This window comes from Oryx dammah, unplaced genomic scaffold (assembly GCF_014754425.2).
Source record: "Oryx dammah isolate SB20612 unplaced genomic scaffold, SCBI_Odam_1.1 HiC_scaffold_21, whole genome shotgun sequence".
Taxonomy (NCBI): Eukaryota; Metazoa; Chordata; class Mammalia; order Artiodactyla; family Bovidae; genus Oryx; species Oryx dammah.
In genome coordinates, this window is record NW_024070205.1 from 12,917,227 (window position 1) to 12,942,730 (window position 25,504).

Here is a 25,504-nt window from a genome sequence, read left to right on the forward strand (position 1 = left end):
GGTGTCTGTATATATTGCAGTAGGATCACCACAGTAAGTCTTGCTAACAAATATAGCTTCTTAACAAAATTAAATTTGCATTCACTACCAGGAATCATATAATCTATCACCCAAGAATTCAGGGCAGTTGTACCCCCCAAAATATCCCAGGCAGTCTTAAAAGATTTGAAAGACAAAAAAATACACTATTATTTCTCTAGCCATGTTCCACTTTATCACAGAGTTTTCCTGTCTACATTTGACAACAGTCTCTTTTTCCATAAAGTCCCTTTTTTTTTAAACATGGAGATTGGAAATTCAGAAAGAACTGTGTAACCATCAGCTATCATACAATAAATCAGACTTCTTATAGCACTACTACGAAACCAAAATACTACCTCTTTTTCAAATGGGAATCTCTCATGCTCTTAAGTTTTTCTCTTTTTTAAACTTCATTTACTTTCATTATGCTCGTCTGGGCACTTTCCAGGTTTCCTGTATTTCCCACATTCATTTACCCATTCATTCAAAGATGAAAGTATCTGATGCCTGTCAGGTAAGATAAGTAACATTAAACAGACTGAAAGTGTTCTAGTTCTTGATGGAGCTTCGGTCCAGAAGAGGACCCCAAGGATGCAAGAACAGTCTCAGATGCCCTGACGTTTAAAAGTTATAAATTGTAGAAGTATCAAAATAGATTCATGTAAGTTTTCATTGCTAGTACGCCGAAATACAAATGCGTTCTCTCATGAAGTCAGGAATTGTTTGACCTATGTCTGAACTCTGCCCTGTGTTAATACAATGGCATTCACATCTTGGCTGAAGATCTCCCAAATTCCCACAAAATTATATATTTCTCTTGCTTTCCCTCCAAAGTCTGCTCTGTCTCACTCACTGTGCTAAATCATAGTCTTTGCCTTCACATATCAATACATAGTTTTCCAATGCAATCATTCTGATACTAACTCACCATCAAAACTACCTTTTCTTAATTTTGTCACTATCTTTTCTATAGGACTCTCTCATTCATTTTCAAGTCACAATCAGGAATGCACAATAACCAAAGGAAACATTCAGTCAAAGTTAAGATACCACAGAAACCATGAGATATGGCTATTTTAAAACAATAACACTAACTTCTAAATAAATATGTCCAATTGAAACAGCATACAGCAGGAAATCCAAGACTACCTTCCTCAGAGTATTGGCCAAGATAAAGATTCATCTAGAGAATTTTAAAAGTATAATTTTTACCCATCTAACTTCAAAACCTCAGCATGTTCATGATTTTCTTGAAGTGGGTGATTTTGCTTACACAAAACATATTAAACTCAGAAGAAACCCTGTGTTTCCACTTAAAAATGGGATACTGCAACAAATGTCACACTTGATATATTCAGTAATGGGTGACTATATTAGAGCATTTTTGATTCTGAACTGGGTTGAAACAATGATCACTAAATGTACAGTCTCTACCTGTATATAAAGAAGTGCATTTCGGTCAGTAAGTAAGATCAGCAAGTGTGATAGTTAAGTCAGGTTCATGAAGCATTTGACAAATACTTCAATCCAGCCAGTATAATTATAATGAGAATATTTAATATTTATTTGGTGCTTAGTGAGCCAGGCACTGCTCTAAAACTTTCCATCTATTAACTCATTTACCCATAACCACAACGTTTAGAGGTAGGTACTACGGATAACTCTGCTTCACAAATAGAAATGCATGGCTAAAAGAAAAAGAAAATTCATCCAACATCACACAGTGAATAAGTAGCCAAATCATGATTCCAACCCAGACGGCTGTCTGTCTGACTCTGAGCCTAGGGTCTGAAAAGCTGCACGTCTCACCAGTCTCGCTCGCAAGACAACTCTGACTCTCTCCAAACTTATGATTCCAACAAGCACAGCCTAACCCAGATTTTATGAGTGGTAGCTGGGAAACAAAACTGTGGGCTCAAATTGGTTTTCTCCTCGAAAAAAAAAAAGAGAGAGAGCATTTTAAAATTGAATTGAATGATAAATCATAGCCTCGGGAAAAGCTGGAAAACCTCCTGCTTTCCAACTTCAGTTGATTCTCTCTGTCACTGAGCAATCATTCCATTCTCCTTTTCCTGACACATTAAAGCTAATGCCACACTTATTGTTTGCTCATGTCACCCTGTATTCCTCACATCTATACCTGCCACTTTCAACAGAGCTAGTCTGTTAAAGCTGTATCAACCTTCTTGTTTTCAATATCAAACATTCTATATCTTTACCTACCAACTTTTGACTTAGTAATACTTCTGAGGAAAAGGCCAAATCCTGTTTGCTCTAAATTCCCCCATGACTTGGTCATAAACCTTCCATGAATCACTGATATCAGTAAGATAATACTTGAATTTCATCTTGAATTTGAGCCCTGCTAAGGTTTGATCTCCACGTACCTATTCTTCCTTCACACATGAATGCTCTGCCCACCCCACCCCCTGACCTCCACCGGTACTCGTCTAGACGCCACTTCCTGAACATGCTTGTCCTTTCTAGTCCTGGAACTGTGAGCAAAGGCCCAGGGCTCTTCTCTCCACCAGAATGGCCTTCTGACCTTTCAGTGACCCAACCGCATCCTTCCCTTAAGAGCAAGCCCCCGTCATTGACCCACAAGGGTCCACTGTGGCCACAGGCCCGTCCTTGTTTCCAGCCGGCCACCGTCCCTGCAACTCTGTGCTCCAGCCATGCTCTCCCTCTCGCTGTTCTCACAAGTCAGGCAAACTTCTGCTTCAAGACCTTCCCACCCAGAGCGCCTTCTACCTTCAGATAGCATCACAGATGCTGTTCTTAGTCACAGTTTTGAAACTGCCTTTGCAACCCTCTTCACAGACATATGCCTACTCCCCTCTCCTCCTTCCTTGATTTACTTAGCTCTCTATCCAACATAAGTATCCTTTACTTATTTATCTTACTAGGTATTGGGTTAGGCAAAAAGTTCATTTGGGTTTTCTGTACACTGTTATGGGACTAACCTAAACAAGCTTTTTGGCCAATCCAATAGAATATGAGTTCCAGGAGAGGAATGATTCCTGTTTATTTGTATATTGCTGAATAGGTAGTGCCTAAAGACTGTTCACACAGCAGGTGCTCCATTGTTATTTGCAAAATGTATAAATGGATGAATAATTCTCATTGTCTACATTGTCTACATGATTTATTTGGTACTTGCAATTATAATTCATAAATCCTGAACTCTAGTTGCTGATGTGCTGAAGTGTCTTTAGGGAGGAAACAGGCTGTTGTCTGCAGTCTATTTTTTAATTAGAAATTTTTTTATTTTTTAATTGAAGGATAATTGCTTTACAGAATTGTGTTGGTTTCTGCCAAACATCAACATGAATCAGCAATAGGTATACATATGTCCCATCCCTCTTGACCTGCAGTTTGTTTTCAAATGTATCAAGATGGAGACTTTCCTGGATGCTCAGTGGTTAGGACACCATAGTTTCAATGTAAGAGTCTGGATTTGATCCCCAGTCAGGGAACTAAGATCTCACAAGCCTTATTATAGCCACAAAAATATATATATATACACACATACATAAGTATGTATCAAGATGGTTTGATGGATGGACAGAGAGAAAGATGTGAAAAGCAAATAGAATAAAATGTTAATTGTAGAATCTAGGTAGCATATATATGGGTATCCAATGTAAAAATATTTCAACGTTGCACATGCTTGAAAATTTTGATAAGAAAATTTAAAGAAAACAATAATACCTTTGAAAGGCCTTTTTTGGCTATATAAACTCCATTGCCCACCAACTGTTCTCTATCACACCCCTCTATTTTATTTTCCCCATAGCATTTATCACTGGCTGATGTTATGTTGATTATCCTTTTGCTTCTTGGTGCCTATTTACTTTCCCCATCAACATGCAAGCTCCCTGGGAACCATCATCCACCATGTCCTTTGTTGTCTGCCCATCACCTGGAATATTCTCTGGAACACATTCAGTGTTGAATAAGTCAATCAATGAATAGATGCATCATGAGACTACTTATTCTATTACTTATCAGCCTATCATGAATGCTTACTCCTCCAAACAGACTATTAGTTCCTTGAAAATGAAACTTTTGATAGCTTTCCTGATATTAAACAAAGTTTTAGGTACACTGTAAAGACTCAGATTCTCATATTAAAAAATAAGCTATGGCTAGGTAAATACTTCAAAGATGCATAAAAAAGATTTTTTTTAGTTATTACATTATCATTTTCATTAAATATCATTATTACATTATCATTAGATTTTAATTATTATATTATTAGATTTTAATTATTACATTATCATTCTCCATATCTGTAAATGGGAAGCATTGAAAACTTCTGGGTAAAAATAGTCAAATGATAAACAAGACATTCTTTCTAGTGCAGAGAAATTCATGAATTAAAAAGTATCTAGAAGTAAGTTAATGGAGGGACTTTCCCTGGTGGTCCAGTGGTTGAGACTCGCTGCTTCCAATGCAGCAGGTACCGGTTCCAGCCCTGGACTGGGAAGATTCCATATGCCTCAGAGCAACCAAGCCTACGTGCCACAACTCCTGAGGCCATGCTATAGAGCCCACGCTCCTAGAGCCCGTGCTCAGCAGCAAGAGAAGCCCCGACAATGAGAAGCCTGCACATCAGAATTAGAGATCAGCCCCTGCTCGCTGCAACTACAGAAAATCTAGCTGGCAGCAACGAAGACCCAGTGCCGCCAAAAATAAAGAAATAAATTTTAAGAAATAAATCAATTAATTAAAAAAAAAAGAACTCTCATTCAGATTGAAACTACAAAGGACTCGAGAATGGTGTAATGAAAAAAAGTTGCTTGGCCAACTGTTTTTTCAAGCACGTTAAAGAAAATAATTATATAAGCTACTCAAAATTCAGGAATGCAGAAAGTCTTTTTCAGAGCCCGCAGCCACACAACTGAGCATAGGAAATGACAGGCGAGGTAATGCATGTTTTCCTACAGTTTCCTCTCTTAAAATCAATCTTTGAGTCATAGACTGAAGAGCAGGAAAAAACGTTCCATTTCGGTAAGGCCCATTGTGCTTACAAAGCCCTCAACAAGGGTCTGCTGAGAACTGACCTTAGTAACATGCCTAGGTAATGTTAGCCTTTAACCACCTCTAACTCTCTACCCACTGCCTACCAGCATGTACTTGCCAAGCTGTGTAACTTGTCATGCCTCAGCTTGCTTTCTTTTTTCAAGACTCCATGCCTTGGCAGTTTCTACTAGAAACTAGAATGCTCATAATTGCTTCTCTGCCTACTGAAATTCAACTCTTTACAAACATTTATATACTGCTTAGTAGGCACACACACATGTATGAGGCACTAAGTATTATATGTACGGATGGATAATCTATGTGAAGTAACATGAAGTCGCTCAGTCGTGTCCGACTCTTCGTGACCCCACAGACTGCAGCCTCCCAGGCTCCTCCATCGATGCGATTTTCCAGGCAAGAGTACTGGAGTGGGTTGCCATTTCCTTCTCCAAGGGATTTTCCAGACTCAGAGATTGAACCCAGGTCTCCCGCATTACAGGTGGACACTTTACCCTCTAAGCCCCAGGGAATCTGAGTATTATATATATTTCTATAATCAATTATTGTTATATATTTTATATGTGGGCTTCCCAGTTGGCTCTAATGGTAAATAATCTGCCTGACAATGCAGGGGATACAAGAAACATGGGTGCAATATCTGGGTTGGGCACATCCCCTGGAGTAGGAAATGGCACCCCACTCTTGTATTCTTGCCTGTAAAATTCCATGGGCAAAGGAGCCTGGCAGGCTACAGTCCATGGGGCCTCAAAGAGTTGGACACGACGGAGCACATTTTATATGTAATGTTATATACTTAATGTATAAACTAATATATAAACATATTTCATACAAAATTATATAAATATAAGTAATTCTCAAAATTCTCCAAGCCAGGCTTCAGCAGTACGTGAACCGTGAACTTCCAGATGTTCAAGCAGGTTTTAGAAAAGGCAGAGGAACCAGAGATCAAATTGCCAACATCCACTGGATCATGAAAAAGCAAGAGAGTTACAAAAAAAACATCTATTTCTGCTTTATTGACTATGCCAAAGCCTTTGATTGTGTGTATCACAATAAACTGTGGAAAATTCTGAAAGAGATGGAATACCAGACCATCTGACCTGTCTCTTGAGAAACCCATATACAGGTCAGGAAGCAACAGTTAGAACTGGACATGAAACAACAGACTGGTTCCAAAGAGGAAAAGGAATACATCAAGGCTGTATATTGTCACCCTGCTTATATAACTTATATGCAGAGTACATCATGAGAAACACTGGGTTGGAAGAAGCATAAGCTGGAATCAAGATTGCCAGGAGAAATATCAATAACCTCAGATATGCAGATGACACCATCCTTATGGCAGAAAGTGAAAAGGAACTAAAAAGCCTCTTGATGAAAGTGAAAGAGGAGAGTGAAAAAGTTGGCTTAAAGCTCAACATTCAGAAAATGAAGATCATGGCATCTGGTCCCATCACTTCATGGCAAATAGATGGGGAAACAGTGGAAACAGTGTCAGACTTTATTTTGGGGGGATCCAAAATCACTGTAGATGGTGATTGCAGCCAATTAAAAGATGCTTACTCCTTGGAAGGAAAGTTATGACCAACCTGGATAGCATATTTAAAAGCAGAGACATTACTTTGCCAACAAAGGTCCGTCTAGTTAAGGCTATGGTTTTTCCAGTAGTCCTGTATGGATGTGAGAGTTGGACTGTGAAGAAAGCTGAGCACCGAAGAATTGGTGCTTTTGAACTGTGGTGTGGAGAAGACTCTTGAGACTCCCTTGGACTGCAACAAGATCCAACCAGTCCATTCTAAAGGAGATCAGTCCTGGGTGTTCACTGGAAGGACTGATGCTGAAGCTGAAACTCCAGTACTTTGGCCACCTCATGAGAAGAGTTGACTCATTGGAAAAGACTCTGATGCTGGGAGGGATTGGGGGCAGGAGGAGAAGGGGATGACAGAGGCTGAGATGGCTGGATGGCATCATCGATTCAATGGACATGAGTTTGAGTGAACTCCAGGAGTTGGTGATGGACAGGGAGGCCTGGCGTGCTGTGATTCATGGGGTCGCAAAGAGTTGGACACAACTGAGTGACTGAACTGAACTGAACTGAACAATTATATCAGAATATATTTAAATGTAATATGCATTACATATAAATTATATAGATATATATAAATAGAATTAACTCATTTAATCATAGTGATTTTCCTATGAGATATTATCTCCACTTTGCATGCTCAGTCATTCAGTCATGTCCAACTCTTTGAGACCCCATGGACTGTAGCCCACCATGCTCCTCTGAGCATCAAATTTTCCAGGCAAAAATACTGGAGTGGGTTGCCATTTCCTCCTCAAGGGATCTCCACTTCACAGGTGAATAAATCGAGATTCAGAGAAGCTAAGTGATTTTGCCAGGATGAAACAGATGGTAAGAAACAAAGGTAGGATTTAAACACCAAACAACCTGGCTTCAAATGACAAAGTGTTAACAGCTATGTTCACTGTTTGACCTGCTCAAAATCACCTACTGATACGGATCCACACCTGGCCTCGTCTCATAACACAATCTTTCTTCATTCTGTCTTCCCACTGCACTCTGTATATGCCTCACTGATACTTAATCTTGCTGTGTGGTGATTTCTTTTCATCACATATATCTCCCTATATCCATTTGCTTTCCCAACCTCTACCTCACCTCCACCCCAGATGAAGATAATTGAGGGAAAAGCTTCCTATATCTTATTCTTCTTTAGAAGCCTTGAACACAACACAATGATGGGTAGCCTCCAGTAAACATTTGGAAGAGGAATGAATGAAATAACTTTAAAATGTGGCCAGTGTATCTCTTGGCACTGGACAGAAAGTATATAGAAGACATGCTTCCTGTAGCAGCTAGAGCGATAAGTGGGGAGTGCGTGACTGCAGTGTGCAGAAGGCACCAGAGTTCCTCTGATTAAATGAACTGGTCAGGTAGTCCTCAGGGCTTAAGTCATTTCTTAGGCATGCATGACCACTATTCTAAATTCCTGGCCTACAGGATTTTAGTTTGCAGAGGTTAAAAGATTCAGTCCCAATTAACAATATATAATTATCATGGAGGTTCACGAAGAAAGAGATAATTCAGCATGGTAACTGTTAGGAAAGGAGGTAAGATTAAGGGATATGTACATTTAGGTGAGAGGAGAGAGATTTGGAAAATCATTTGAAGGGACAAAAACACTGAGCTGCACCCAACAAGAATAAATTAATGCATTGACAAGCTTTCTGAATCCTGGTCTACCTGTTGCTTACATTTCTCATTGTAAAATACTAGTTTCCTGTAAAAAGACTCTAATGTTTGCGCAGTGTATATAATTTTTCTAAAGTTTTATTATTCTTAAAAATATTATTGAAATCTGAGAAATGCAGCACACCTAAGGAAAAAAGAAAGGAAGGAAGGGAAAGGTTTCCAAACATTAAACTCCAACTTTCCAGATTAACTAGATTTTATCTGATATAAGGTTGAAAAATAATTCTGTTGTGTTGCTTACTTGATTGAAAATAAAAGGAACCTGTTTCTTCTCTCCAACTTTCATAGAAGATATGGGAAACGTTGTCGTCCCAAGAGTTTCATCCATAACATAGTTGGCGTCCATTAACGTGATCTGTAGAGAGAAAAAATAGAGCACAGATATCAGATTTTTCTGGGATCTTTGGAAATTATATCTAAAATCTCCACCACACTTTAAAAAAATGAAAAACTTCAAGTAATATTTAATAGTCACTTGAAATCCTAAATATTCTACTAGCAATACTTTGTCTTTTCTGAGTTTCTAACATAATCATTCATTTTTTAACTCTTGTGACTGGCCTATTCATTATCACATTTTGAAAAATGAAATTTCTCCCTCTCAGAGGAAATGTTATTTTGGAATATGAGAAAGAAGTTAATGTAGAAAACTCATGTAACTGTTGGAAAAGACTTATGTGAACTTATTTTAAAGCTAACTATTTCAAATTTAAGAAAATTAACTTATTTTGATGTCCTAATCGGCAATATTTTATCCTTTGTACTTGGATCCTCCCTTTTAAAACAGAAAGAATGTTTTCTCCAAAGTGCAATTGATTGGCATGGTTTAGTCACTAAATCATGTCTAACTCTTATGACCCCATGGACTGTAGCAAAGTACATGGTGAGGATTAAAGACTCTAGCCCCTCGTAACTTCTGCATTTGGACACTCATATAGCTTGATGTGTGGCAGCTAGAAGCTCATCTACCATATACTGCACAGCTGTACTCCAACCACCTAACTGAGAAGAATGAAAGCAGTGAGAGGAAAAATTTGATGCGTTCAAGCTCAACTTGAAGATAACCACCCCACCAGTGACTCACTTGACCCCCATTGACCCACTATCCCCCAATGACTCACTTACCTCTAAAACATTTTCCTGATTAGGATCCAAAATAAATTCAAAGGTCTCATTCCACACAGGGTTTATGTCATTATTGAAGTGTCTTGTTCTCTTCCTGCTGTCAGGGGTTGAAGAGATGAAAAGTTCCACATAGGGGTCTGGAGTGTCAACTGTAGACATTAAACACAAGTGAGAAGGAAGCAAAAATGTGATTAAATTCTGACTGATTTTTATTGACATGTGTTATCAGGTTATTTTCAATGAATCTACAATTACATATTTGAAATGTCTGAGAACAAATAATATATAATGGAAGAACGTTGTAGGTTATATGCTTTCTACATATTATGCCCCTGTACTTCCTACCAGTCCTTTGAGAGGGAATCATTTATTAGGTGACCTATTCAGAACTCCTCTCTCTGCCTAGAGGGCGTGGTCACTGAAATCAACATTTCAGTCCAACTTCAGACAATGATAACAATCTCATTTAGCTAACCACAACATAACCTCTACCCCAGGACTACAATGATGACAAGATTATGAGCTCAGGATCATCATGATTGTTTGTATTAGAAAAATTACCCAACTATGTTATTTGCCAAACCAAATAATGAAAGCCAGTGTGACATAAATACTGTTTAAGGTTATAAGGCTGCCTTGGATGGTTGTACAGGTTGTACACTGAAAAACTCTAAGGGGAGGCATTTACAATAGTAGTCAATACATATTTCTGTATTTATTATGGTACTCAACCCGATGGAAGTGACAGCGTTTTCAGTTGCATGTAAAGACCCACTGAGTCAGGACATGATATGGTTACCATTTTAAACTGAGAGAAATGACTGCAATGAACTGTTTAAATTTCCTCCCTCTCTCTATATATATTTCATAGCAAGGCAACTGACCCTGTGTGTGGAAATATTGATCACTGTCTCTTGAGTGGCTCCTCTGAATCCTCATCTTACACTACTGCACTTTTCCTACAAGACTGTGAACAACATGAGGTTAGGAACTCCTCTTTGTATCTTCAGAATCTAACAACTATCACAGTGTTTAAGGTACCCCAACTTAAGGACTCAACTTTTCTCTTTAACACATCCTTTCCTGTGTGGCCGTTATAACTCATAACCACGAAAACCAGCCATCAAGTGATGACTGACAGGGTTTCTGCTGAGCACTTCACACGCAGGAGTCTCATTCTAATCCTACAAAACAGCACTATAAAGTACTTTTAGTGTTGAGGCAACAAGAAATGAGAAATGTTAATATCATACACCTAGTAAGTATCAGAGCAAGATGCGACTGCAACGGTCATTCTCTCAATGACAAATGGGTGGCTTGCCAAGGCAAGAGGGGCTGGAAAGGAGTTTTGGGGAAGAAGAAGGGAGACAGGAGGAAGGGAAGAGAGAGAAAGTGGAAACGGAGAGAGGGTAAGGGTGGAAAGAGAGAGAGAGGTACAAAAGTTCACACAGAAAAAGATGCAAACATTGAAAAAAAGCAAAATCAAAAACAATGGTTCTTAAATGACTGGCTTTCAAAGAATAATTTTATGAATAACTTTTTAAAATATACTTTGTCCTTTTACAATAGTTACGGTCAAATAATGTAATTGATGCCCATCACAGTTCTTCTCTGTGGTTATCATACTTTTTAAGTGGGCTTTTTTTTTTTACTGTTAAGTTAGAAGATCTACAAAAGAATAAGCATTGGGGATTGTCATTTAGTTAATTTTTCCACTTGCAGTTTATGTATCATTGGTCAAGGGCAGCTGAGTCTTAAAACTGAGAGTATAGAATAAATGCCTAGGGTTTTGATTAAATACACAGAACTTGGACCCTCATTCCATAAGACCCATAATCAGATCTCTAGAGAGATTGAGGATCTGCATTTTTAAACAGTTACTCAGTTGATCTGAGGAGGTCATGTCTGCTCACTCTTTTGATATCTTTCTTTTAGGCAGAAGGAAATAGCTAGTTATTTTCATTGAATTTATATATGTCTTCCTATTGAGATATAATTGATATGTAACATTGTGTAAGGTACACAATGTATTGGTTTAGAACATTTATACATAGCAATTTCTAACTTGATGCTTTTCTCTCTCGACAGGTCAATGGTAGACAAATTAGAAAACAGAAGGCTAGGCAGGAAGGATGGAAGAGAAAATGGGCCAAAGAAAAGAAGGACATGCTTCAAGGGGATTCAACTCACTCCTCGACCAAGAGATGACTGTTTCTTTTCCTTAACCATGTTTCTGCCATGTCACCAGTGCTCAGGGCTGCAAACCACAAATAAAACTACATATTTAGAATAGCAAGTAGAGGACTTCCCTAGTGGTCCAGTGGTTGAAAATCCACCTACCAATGCAGGGAATACAGGTTTGATCACTGGTCTGTGAAGATTCCACATGCCGTGGGACAAATAAGCCCAGGAACCATAACTACTGAGCCTGTGTGCTAGACCCCAGGTGTCACAACCAATGAGTCCAAGAGCCACGATTACCGGAGCCCCTGATCCTAGAGCCTGTGCTCCACAACAAGAGAAGCATCTGCAAGGAGAATTCCATGCACTGCAATTAGATGGTAGTCCCTACTGGCCACAACTAGAGAAAGCCCACACGCAGCAAAGAAGACCCAGAGCAGCCAAAAATAACGAAATAAAATTATTAGAATAGCATGAGGTGGAAGATTATAAAGAAAAATACCTTTCCTTTTCTGAGTAGAAGTAAATACATACTCTTAAGGAGAATATGCAATGGCACTTCACATTAAATGTATAAAAACATAGCCCTTCCTCATCCCATAAGTTTAGTTTTTTATGGGACTAATGCTCTTTCCCCACTCCCCTGAAATATTAGAAATGAAGGAGGAAATGGCAACCCACTCCAGTATTCTTGCCTGGGAAATCTCACGGACAAAGGAGTCTGGCAGGCTACAGTCCCTGGGGTCGTAAAGATCAGACCCAACTTAGCGACTTAACAACAACAAGAAAATATTGGAAAACAAAAAACCAAGCAAAAGCTAATCTTGGAAAACAAAAAGTATGCCAGGAAGGGGAAGTAAACATGGTAAATATCATTCACTCATTCAACAACTATTTGGGTGCCTCCTAAATGCCAGGGACTGACCATCAAGAAGCAGTTGGAGGGAGCCAAACACGAAAGTGCAGATTTGAAACGTGGAAGTGAGTCAAATGCTAATAGCCTAATTTTAGAGGTAAGGAAGACAAGCAGCTACACTAAACTAGTGACTAGTAACTCAGTCACCCAGGTTGTTACACATACATAATGTTAAGTCATAGGTGGAGAAATGGCCTTATGAGGTTTGAGCTTTATTTGAATCTTTGAAAAAGAGGAGGGACAGGTTTTCTCCAGTCAAACAAGAAAGAGAAAGTAGAAAGTGAAGTTCTTTGTGAGGAACTAGATAGAGGCAGGAAGCAGCAAATTGAAGTGGCATGAATCAACTAGTGATATTACCATCTTCTCATTTTGGACTCTCATTGGGTCATATGCTTTTCCAGATTCTCACTCTTGCCAAGTAATTAAGAAAATACCATACAACATGATGCCAGCCCTGTGTTTATATGTCAGAACATCGACAGATTTTTTTTTAATCTTTTGGCCATGCCACATGGCATGAGGAATTTAGTCCCCAGTCAGGAAGTGACCCATGCCCCTTGCATTGGCAGTCTAGTTTTAACCACTAGACAACCGGGGAAGTCCAACAGACATTTTTTGAAAAAGAAAAGATTGAAATCTGGTGCAAAGCTGTCATTTTAGATTCTTATTTTTACTTTTTAATATAGTCAATACTCTAAAAGTTTTTGTCAAGACTGGTTTTTCTAGTTTTGCTTCATTAATAAGACACATCAAAGAGGAGACATCAAAGTTGCTAGACAGTGGAAAACCACTGACAGCTGCAAACCGTGATACTGCAATCTGCATCATTGCTTATCTTTGCAAGTTAAGAAACAGCTGTAGCAGTGGTGGACAACACAGGATGAAAGGAAGTTTTAAGAAGCTATTTTAAAATTGGATTAAGAGAATTACATATCTCAGCTCACTTAAAAAAAAAAAACACCATAATCTATAATCTTCATTGGCAGGAAGCTTTGAAAGGGGACATCAGTCCATTTTTGACAGCAAAACTTAGCCCATACTTTAGAGTAATTCCTAGAAATGCATTAAGGGGAGAAAAAGTCAAACACATGGAAAAAACTTTATTTCATGCCTTTGTGAATTAATGCCTATCAGATTAACAGGGTGTTGTTGAGTCACTGATTCAGCTTCACCTTGATTAGCTCCAATGAAACGGGTGGTAAAGATGCAATGTGTGGGCACAGACTTTCTTACATCGTATCCTTTTGTTTGAATCGTGACTAACAAAAATGTTGGGGATGTAAGATATAGATCTTTTTTTTGCTCCCATAAAGATGACATGAAACTACACGCATCAGAAATAACTTCAGAATTCCCGGGCTGTAAAACTTCTCATAAACTTCAGTAGTTGAAGGAGTGCCCGCCTAAGTCATAACAAGGCCATCTGTCATTTCAGCTTTGTCTGAGTCATATATGATTCATCACAGGAGCTGGTGGCAGCTTCCAAACTCCAAGTTTGATTTTAAATATGCTCCATTTGCTTTCTCGTATCCACTTTGCTCAGTAGCACCTTAAACCCTTTGCTTCGAATAAAGATGCCCCATGTGCTGTGCATGGTTGCTTCAGTCGTGTCCGACTCTTTGCAATCCCATGGACTGTAGTCCGCCAGGCTCCCCTGTCCATGGGATTTCCCAGGCAAGAATACTGGATTTGACTGCCAGACCCTCTTCCAGGGGATCTTCCTGATCTAGGGATCAAACCCGAGTGTCCAGACTCTCCTGCATTCTAGCTGGATTCTTTACTGCTGAGCCACTGGTGAAGCCCACAGCTGCCCCATAATGTTACAATTCACGTGATATATGCAGCAAAACAAACAAACAAAAAAAGGAAAAGTGACCCCCCCCAAATCTACAGTAAAATATCCCATTCTGGGGACTTCCCTGGTGGTCCAGTAATTAAGAATTCACTTTTCAATGCAGAGGACTCAGGTTGGATATCTGGCCAAGGAACTAAGATCCTACATGCCTCTGAGCAACTAAGCCCGTGAGCTGCAATTACTGAGCCTACATGTCACATCTGAGAGTCTGTACACCGCAAAGAAAGATCCTGCATGATGCAACAAAAGGGCCAAGTGCTACATCTAAGTAAGACCCAAGGCAGCCAAATATATTAAAAAATAAAAATCCCATTCCGAATAGCTGCAATCCACTGACAATGAACTTAAAGTAGTGTTTCCCAAAACATAGTCCACTAAAGTCTCTTCACAGAATCACCTGGAGTGTTAAAATGCAGACACCTTACATTTTCAGAGTCTTCAGCATGGACCTGGAAATCTGCATTTTAACAACTTTATCAGATGATACTTAGGCACACAAGTTTGAAAAGTGGGGTTTAAAGTACATTATGACAATCATGTATCACCAGCTTCCCTGGTGGCTCAGATGGTAAAGAATCCACCTGCAATGCAGGAGACCTGGGTTTGGCTCCTGGGTCAGGAAGATCCCCTGGAGAAGGAAATGGCAACCCACTCCAGTATTCTTGCCTGGAGAATTCCATGGACAGAGGAGCCTGGTGGGCTATAGTCTATGGGGTTGCAAAGAGTCGAACACAACTGCGCAGATAGCACAGACATGACAATCAAATAAAGAACAATGGTTTAATAACACCCACAAAAAAGTAGAAACATTTTGGCATTGAGAAGTCAACACGCTCACCAGACTTCATCATGGAGTTATTCTGCCTGTAGACTATATTAAGCACAATAAATTAATTCATGTCTGTTTCTCTCTAGCCATTAAATATGTTTTCAAGTGACCAAATGAAAACAAACCCAAGAATAAAGTACATGAGAGTGTGTGAGCTGGCAATCTATTTAAGGTGATGGACTAATATTCAAGTGTTCTGCTTCAGTTGCCACCAAAGTATGAATGCCACAGTAAGACCAAAAATTAAATAATAATTTGTTGAAAAAATGCCTCTGAATACTATTCTGCAATGGGGTCACTCGTTTAAACATTTATGATTTAAGAATAATAATTAGATGGAGAACTTAACGCTTTTAAACTTAAAGGTTTAAAAACATAAATGTTTTATGATGCCAACCTTTTCGCTATTTCCACACTTTTTGTTGTTCAATTGCTAAGTCACGTCTGGCTCTTTGCAACCCCATGGATTGCAACACACCAGGTTCTTCTGTACTTCACTACCTCCCAGAGGTTGTTCAAATTAATGTCCGTTGAGTTGGTGATGCTATCCAACCTTCTCATCCTCTGCCGACCCCCTCTCCTCCTGCCCTCAATCTTTCCCAACACCAGGATCTTTTCCAAAGAGTCAGCTCTTCACATCAGGTGGCCAAAGTATTGGAGTTTCAGCAACAATCCTTTCAATGGATATCCAGGGTTGATTTCCTCTAGGATTGGCTGGTTTGATCTCCTTGCTGTCCAAGGGACTCTCAAGAGTCTTCTCCGACACCACAGTTTGAATGCATCAATTCGGGGCTCAGGCTTCTTCAGCACTCCCTGAACTATGCCAGCTCATTTACTAATATAAACCCTGGGATAGTGATGGTTAGTTCCACTATAAACATATGAATTTCAGTAACAGTTTAGTCCCTTTCTTAATATAATATTTTTATTGAAGGATAAGATAGATGCAGAAAAATTATTAATAGATGATTTTAATCATACAGTTTGCTGAATTTTCATAAAATGAATTCATCTATGATACCATCACCCAGATCGAGATACAGAACAATACCAGCACTCCAAAAGCCTTCCCCATCTCCTCCAGGAGGGTGACCATTATTACATTGTCACTAGAGAATATTTTTACTTTTAATTTTTATCCTTATATAAATAGAATCAAGAACAGTATGTACTCCTGTACGTATCAGTCCGGCTTACTCTGCTCACCATTAAGTTTGTGAGATTCATCCATATTGACGTGTGTAGAATAACACATTCATTCATTATTAATGTAAACTGTTTTACTATTTGAGCATTTCATAAAATGTTTATCCATTCCACCGTTGGTGGACATTGGATTGTTTCTACTTTGGGCTATTACTAATGGTGCTGCTATGAACATTCTTGGACGTGACATTTGGTGCACACATTTTTATGTTTCTGATGTGAAATTCTTAAGAATGCAGTTACTTGGATGTGGAATTATTAGGCCTTTGCACGTCTGGATGTTAATACTAACATGGCAGAAATCATTTCCATATTTAATATTGTCAGTTTTGTAATTTTAAACAGCTGGTGGATATGTAACAATATCTCATTATAGATTAAATTCACACATCTTGCATGACTATCTGAGGTTGAATAATTCTTTATGTGTTTCTATTGGTCTGTTGGATATGTTCTTGAGTAAAAGACATACTCAAAATCTTGTCCAATAAACTTGGCATTATTTATTAGAAATGATGTCTTTAACCCTTTAATACTACAATATAAACATTTCGTTAATCAAGTGGTTGTATAAGTGTTTATGGACTTACAGACTGTCTACTGTATTCATTTAAGCTTGTAGCAACTCCAATTAGTATTATTACAGTTTATAATAAATAATGGTTTTATAATAAATTATTATGATAATTATTATTGCATTTTATAGTAAATGATTATACTATAAATTATTATTCTTATTTTATTTCAGCACTTAAAAAATGTCATTCTGTTACCTCATGGCTTCGATCTGGTCTGTTGAGGAATTTACTTTCAGTTTTTTGCTTTTCTCTTGTTCAGTTGCTCAGTAGTGTGTGACTCTTTGCGACCCCATGGACTGCAGCACACCAGGCTTCCTTGTCCTTCACCATCTCCCAGAGTTTGTTCAAACTCATGTCCGTTGAGTCGTGATACCATCTAACCATCTTATCCTCTGTCGCCCCTTTCTCCTGCTGTCAATCTTTTCCAGCATCAGGGTCTTTTCCAATGAGTCAGCTCTTGCTATTCTGAATATGTCTTTTCCCCTCTGGATAAGCTTTTAGGATGTTTTTTCTTTGCCTTTAGTTTTCAACAGTTTTAATGCAATATGCATAATATCTGATTTTTTTGTATTTACCCTTGAGTTCATAACAGCATTTTTATCAGTTACAGAAAATTCTCAGCTGTTATATCTTCACATATTATTTCTGCCCCATTCTCTTTCTCTTCCCCAGAGATTTTTAAATCATACCCCAGATATTCATTATACTTTAATCTATATTTTATTTCACATTTTGTTCTCTGTATTTTAATCTGGATACTTTCTACTGGCCTATTCAGTTTACTAATTCTCTCTCTTCAAATTCCTTGAGTTCAGTTCAGTTCAGTTCAGTCGCTCAGTTGTGTCCGACTCTTTGTGACCCCATGAATCACAGCACAGCAGGCCTCCCTGTCCATCACCAATTCCTGGAGTTCACCCAAACTCATGTCCATCAAGTTGGTGATACCATCCAGCCATCTCATCCTCTGTTGTCCCCTTCTCCTCCTGCCCCCAATCCCTCCCAGCATCAGAGTCCTTTCCAATGAGTCAGCTCTTCACATGAGGTGGCCAAAGTACTGGAGTTTCAGCTTTAGCATCAGTCGTTCCAAAGAATACCGAGGACTGATCTCCTTTAGGATGGACTAGTTGGATCTCCTTGCAGTCCAAGGGACTCTCAAGAGTCTTCTCCAGCACCACAGTTCAAAAGCATCAATTCTTCAGCACTCAGCTTTCTTCACAGTCCAACTCTCATATCCATACATGACCACAGGAAAAACCATAGCCTTGACTAGATGGACCTTTGTTGGCAATCATTAGGAAGGCATTATCTTGAACATTTGGGGATGTGTATAGCCTACAACCCAGAATTTTTAAAGTTCAGTCTACTTCTTATCTACTCTCATCCAAAACCTCTCAACTGAGAGCCTGGGGTGTTTCCTTGACCCCTTTTATCTGGCAGCTCTAATACCCATTTGTCTGGTCCTCTTAGCACTACAACACTGCCAACAACACTGCTTTGCTTTTCTCATAGTTTGTGTTGGCTTCTTAGCCTGTTGTCTTGCATAAATTACAAATTTGGCTCCTACACATGGTTCAGGCGCTGACTTCTGGGCTTCTCTATGCTTCTCTTCTCTCGGGGATCTTGCCCCTCAAATTCTCACTGACTTGGTTCTGAAATCCAGCTTTCATATCCCCAAGTCCTTTGAGATTGCCAAAGTTCTAGTGGATTCTTCACTACTTGGCCACATCTCACATCCCCATCACCCCTATACCCACTGAGATTGCACGGTGGATTGAGCGGGAAGTGGCTAGCAGAATACTGGACCTAATTCAACGACTTCTCTTCCCACTGAGATCTTAGTCCCTCAAATCCCAGTTGACTCAGTGGCTTTTCAATCTTTCAGACATTTTAAAAATTAATTTAATCTGTATTTTCTAAATTGCTCTTAGGAGAAGAAATGCTCCACTGTTAGTTGCTTCAGCATAGTCCAATCATTTGACTATTAACTTGAACAAACATATAACTAATCCCTATTCTTTTTTATTTCCATCCTCCACGTGGTTGTTCAAACATTTACTGCTTTTCTCGAGTCCCCTACCCTACTCACTATTTCTCATCTAAGAAAACAACTCAGGTTCACACTTCACTAGGAAAACAAGAAGGAGAGGATTAAATGTTCCCTTCTAGTTTCTCTTCCCCATCCCTCACAATTTAAAAAATATATTTATAATATGAAATTATATTTATTCATACTTAAATTCTTCCCTGATGTCTTAGAAGAATAAGTTTCCATGTACTGTTTTCTCAATTTCAGACTATTCCACCTCCTTTCAGAGATTTCTCATTTATTTATCCTCAACCCCAAATGTAATTTGTATATATTTATGTGGGCATGGCTACTTCCTTTCAACCTATAAATATAAACAAACATTGATTATTCTAAAAAACAAATACAACTTTAATTGATTCTGCCAATTCCTCAAGATCTTTTCTCTCTTCCATCAAAGTTTTTGGAAAAATAATATAGTTTATATTTACTGCTTCTAAGTCCCATTACCCATAAACTCCTAACCTATTATGCTCTGCCTTATTTTATTACCATAATCAGTCTATTCTCTCTTATTTCACAATTTTATTGAGATGTAATTGACAAATGACACTGTGTAAGTCTGAGGCATACAATATGATTATTTGCTACACATACCTACTGCCAAATGATTACCAGTTGAGCTAGTTAACACCTCCATTTCCTAACATAATTGCCTTTTCTTTTTTATGGTAAGAACGTTTGAGATCTACTTTCCTAGCTAATTTTAGGAACATAATACAAGTTTTTTTTTAAATTTTAGATTTATTTATTTATTTCACTGTGCCAGGTCTTAGTTGTGGCACGTGGGATCTAGTTCCCTGACCAGGGAAGGAACTCAGGTCCCCAGCACTGGGGGTGCAGAGTCTTAGCCACTGGACTACCAGGGAAGTCCCAGAAACAAAGTACAATGTTATTAGCTACACTCAGCATGCTGTACATTACAGCCCCAGAACTTATTCTTCTTATAACTGGAAGTGTGTACTTTTTAACAAACATTTCTCTATATCAACCTCCTCCTCTCATTAACTCCTGACAGTCACCATGCCCCTGTCATAACTTCAGTGTCAAATTCAGTAAGTTTTTCTTCTCAACTTTCATTTGATTTGGCATATATGCAATGCCCTTTACACAATTATCTTCTTTTGTGTTCAAAACATTTTTTTTTCCTGATTCCCTAACTATATCTCTGTTTCCTCATTGTATCTGAAATCTTTTACCCCCAGCTTACCACTAAACTATGGACTTTCTCTTCATTGGTCTTACAAATCTCCATTAGAATGTTTTAGAAGAAAGTGAACTCTAAAACATTTAGTGCTAACGTAGTCAAAAACATTTGAAAAGGAATTATCACAGCTACTTATATAGTTTCGGGGTCTTTTTGTGGCCCTATCACACAGCATGTGGGGTCTTAGTTCCCTGACCAGGAAGCAAACCCATGTCCCCTGCAGTGGATGGACAGAGTTCTCACCACTGGACCACCAGGGAAGTCCTATACAGTCTTAAGAATACTCAGTGTGCACCCTTCAAGTCACATGGCCCATATCAATCCTATAGGATAACTATTCTCAGATCCTCTAAAGCCAATCATCTTCAGGTTTAAATGGCAATCATCATACATTCCTCCTTGCAGCCTTAAGGAAATGACAAATACAAGATTCTTCATTATACACCCATATATCATCTATTGCTAGGTAGTCCATTTTGAATTTCTTTCCCTAAATGCAAAAGGAAAGAAAAAACAAAGCAAAACAAAACCAAAAAAACTAAAATAAAAATGTGTTATTTTTCCCGAATTTCTTATTTTATTGAATAGTACCATCATTTCTAGCTGTTTGAGGCAGAAACCTGAGAGTCATTCTGTTTTCCTCATAGCTCCTGTTTCCAGTTTTTACCTATTTCATGTTTAATATGCTGGCTCCTCAGTTCCTCTCGAAATGTCACCTACCCAGTTCAACTAAGTCACCTGGACTAGTCACATAATTTTGTTTGTTGCTTATCTTCCCACATTCAAGCCACTCTACATAATGCTGCCATACTTATCTTTGTGAAACACTTTTGACCTTCAGTGCAAGCCTAACCATTGTGATAACAGGCCTACAAGGCCTCCCAAACTGGACCCCAGGTTTCTTTCTGGTCAGTGACCCTCCTCCAACAGGCACTAGAACATTCAGGCCATGGAGCAAATCTGGACTCCACATATTTCAAACATGCTGCACAGTCACATTAATGGCAGAAGCATCTGTTCTATCTAAGAGAACATTGCTTCTCTTTTACTTAAGCATATCATTGTGTTTTCATTGGACAGTTTAGCTGATAACTAAACACTAGTCATTCATAACTAAATGTTATTCACGTCTCATCTTTATCCTTGTCCTAAGACTATCCAAGATAAGGGTCACTTAAAAGATGCATGGAATGAGATGTTCTCTCTATGCTTCCCTTATCTAGTTCATAAGTCAACTTCTATTTTCCTCTCGGGTTACATTGGGCACTGCCAATCATGTCTCCTAGTGGCCTCGTCTTCATAAAATAAAAATAATTCCACATAATCTTTAACTAGTTCTCAGCAATACTGTAGAAGTGGGGACCTTTATTATAGGCACAACCATCTCTCCTCTCTAACTTCTTTCTACTCTTTGTTAGTATGTTTCATACTTTCTAGTACTTTGTCCTATCCCATTTATTTGTATTTTAATACACAAATATCAATGTCAGTTATTTTTTTCCAAGTGCATTTGAATTTAATTTTTATTTCCAAGTAGTAAACACAAATATAAATGAATAGATAAGCAAATCTTCAAATCCCAGAGTGCCTTCCTTACCAACTCAAAAAATAGGGCAAAGTGCTAAGGGTTTATGAGTAGCAGCCCCTAGTCCCTCCAGAATGGGCTCAAAATTAGAATTGTTATGGCTATAGGTGCTGAAGGGTAACCCCTGCAAACTGCTGGAAATGCAGAAGCTGGAAAAGTTAGTGAAGAATTTGATGTGGTTTAGTAAAACAGATCTTTGATAGTGATTCTATATACATTGGGGGGAAATGTGCAAAACCCTTATAATTAAGGCAGCACTGTCTGGAACTCAAATAAGTATAGAATGCTTTTTCTTCATTTGAAATTATGAAGCCATTTTATTAACACTGTTTAGAGATCCCTTTATCAGGCAGAGTCTCCAATTTGAACACCTCCTATTTTTCATTTTCCTTTTTTCTCACAGCCTCTGATCTTGCATGGTGTCTTCTCAGCGTCACATGTTTCCTTTTGAAATGAACGTGAAACTATCAGAATGTACCATCAGCCAAATGGATGTCAGAAAGAAAGCCCAATAACATCTACCCACAATTGACTTGGTACATTTTGTACTAACTGACTTACTAGAGTAACGAAGTAAGTTACCACCTCGCGTACAGCAAAAACAACTTACTGTAAAGAATGCTGGTGTCGATGAAAGAAGAAAGATACATGGAAAATGACCCAAAGAAAGCTAAACATAGATCTTAAACAGAACAGCAAGTTTTGCTGTTGCCTGCATTGCCCTCTTAATTAAATCTCTATGATGCCTTTTTGGAAGAAAACAAAAATATTTCTGTTATCAGTATTTCTGCTTGGAATGTTTTAAGGATTCATAAACTAGGGATGTTTCTTGGAATCCCTTTAGGTTGGAGAGAGTAAATCTCTAGAAATTCTTCTGTAGTATTATAAATCATATTAATATATTTATATCATTAATTTTAGCTATGTGGATTTATCAATATATTATATGTATATATAATTCCATTCTGTACAAGAATAATTATTTTTCATTAAAACAGGAGTTCTTAATTTTGATATTACTGACATTTGAGGATAGATAATCCTTTGCTCTGGGGCACTATCTGTGACCTCTAACCACTAGAAGCCAGGAGGATCTCCCAATTGTGACAAGTAAAAATGTCTCCAGGGACTTCCCTGATGGTCTGATGGTTAAGACTTCATGCTCCCAATGCAAGGGGTGCAGGTTTGATCCCTGGTCAGGGAACTAGTATCCTACATGCCTCACAGGGTGGCCAAATAAATTTAAAAATAAAATAAAAAATAAATCAAGATAAAAATATCTCCAGACATTTCCCCATGTGGCTGGGGCCAAAACTAATCACCAGTTTAGAACCACTGCTCTAGAGGGCATTATCCTTGCTATCTGATATTTATTCTTGGGATAAATCATTAGAAATTAGCCAAATTCCCTAAGCAGTGTAATTGAATGGGCTATGTCAATCCTATTTTTTAAATATTTTCTTATATTTTTTCCAAATTGAAATATCCCACATCCATATCCATTCCAGACATTAAAACTCTACTTAAGTTATAAAACCCATCTATACCTCTATTCAAGCTGTAAAGTCTTCTCAGAAGCTTACTGTCAACACTTTTCAAAATTAGTAATACTGTGTAATCTAAACACACAATCTCTGAGCTATTTACACTCGTTTCATCTTCCCAACTAGGTTATAAATAGCTCAAAGGCAAAGCTGCTGCACGAATAGACATCAGCATGAGACAGGCTTGAGCTCTCGCCCCAAAACAGAACAGCTGTGTGATTTGGGGCTATTCATTTAATGTCTTTAAACAAATCCCTACATTGGTAGAATTAACAACATCACATATCTCACAGTGCTACAGAAATGGGTATATGAAATATAAAATCCTAAGAACTCTGCTTAGCATTTTTGTTTATTCATTTAAAAAACACATTGTGTACATTATGCATCAAGCACTTTTCTAAGCATTTCACAATCTCATTTAATCCTCATTAAAAAAAGTCTAGGAGGGAGGAAGGATAAATTAGTTTAAGGTTAACATAAACTCACTACCATTAACATATATAAAATAAATAACCAGCAAGGACCTCCTATATAGCACAGGGAACAGTTTGTAATAACCTATAAGGGAAAAGAATCTGAAAAAATAATATATGTGTGTGTGTGCATGCGCATAATTGATTCAGCATGCATTGATGACATTAATAATGCTGGGATAAGTACTGGGTTATGTGTAACATTTCTTTTCCAAAGTTGAAATTTCAGAACTGTTATTTCATTTTGCATCTGGAAGTTTAGATTACGCTTTGAACACCAACTTAAAATAATTTTGTCTAGGATTTTATCTAAAACATTTTATGAAAAACGTACTGATACATCAAAGGAGGAGTGAGAAGGTAAAAGTGCTTCCAAAGAGTAGCAAAATCTACAAAACCCCTCATACCAGATCTCAGTGAATTTTAACTAGTCATTTCAATCTCTGCATCATACAATTTTCTTTTTAAGAAAAAAGTTAAAATATAAAATATACTAAAATAATATATATGATAAGTGTCTTCCCATAAATTTTAGACTAGCAGAGCCACTCTCTTTGAAATGAAAACTTTAACAGTATGCTTTTCTTTGGAAATTTAAGAAACATTTAACCTGTTTTCTAATTTAATTCCACTACATACTAATCACAGTGGTTCAATATATTAATAGAAGTGGTATATCATTTTGGACAAAGAGTGTCTACTTAGCACATAACAAGAAGGTTATCATCACTCAGCTGTAAAAACAGTTTTAAAAATTAGGGTTTTTTTCCTTTAACTTTAGAAAATTAAAGATACTTTGTAGAACACTGAGATGTTAAATAACATGTATGGAAAACATAAAAAGTGTTTTTAAGATGAAGAAGCTCAAGTATAAGATATATATACAATAAAGAACTAAATGAGGGAATTCCCTGGAAGACTAGGTGAGCAGGATCCACTACTGATAGGTCTTAAAAAAATAAGAAGAGAACACATGGGTTGTGTCCCTACTACTACTGGTAATGTACTCTTCACCTTGACAGGAACCTGCCAGTAAATTATCTCACAAAAGCATGGCTGCCAAATATACCACTGGAATATAGCTCCATTTATCTTATTGAATAAACGTGGTGAAATCCACCAAGGATCCATTGATGTTAACAAAATATCATAAAATAATATCATTCACTACATTTACCTAAAACACACAAATATATACCTGTAAACAAACAAAAAATCCATTGAAATTTAGATAGAGAGGAAAAAGACTAACCATACTCACAAAACCATTTGACAACTTAATAAATTGCATGACATTCTAATTAAGTTCTAAACAACAAAGCCTCTCTAGTACATTTCTACTTTCCTACCACATAGAAAATACTAGATAAGAGATAAGAGACAGATGTGTGTGTTCCAGAATACTTTGCTCATCTTGAAATTATTTTCCATAAAAAGCCCACTGGGAAATATTTCAGAATTTTTAGAGTCATGGGTGGATAACTCAAAAATATTACAAAAATATTTAGTAAACCAAAATTCATGTTCAATCACAACTGATGTTAGGGAGAAGTTTGATTCAGAAGAGATGAC

At 37.8% G+C, this 25,504-nt stretch overlaps 1 protein-coding gene across 1 annotated transcript in view; it reads right to left on the bottom strand.

The window, feature by feature from the left end:
• PLA2G4A (phospholipase A2 group IVA) overlaps positions 1 to 25,504 on the bottom strand; it is a 171,162-nt gene that overhangs the window by 84,761 nt on the left and 60,897 nt on the right. Inside the window, exons 4-5 of the mRNA XM_040263791.1 lie at positions 9,470 to 9,618; positions 8,586 to 8,699 (exon numbers count right to left, since the gene is read on the bottom strand). Of these exons, the coding sequence (XP_040119725.1) occupies positions 8,586 to 8,699; positions 9,470 to 9,618 (263 nt within the window). The remainder of the gene's footprint in view (positions 1 to 8,585; positions 8,700 to 9,469; positions 9,619 to 25,504) is intronic.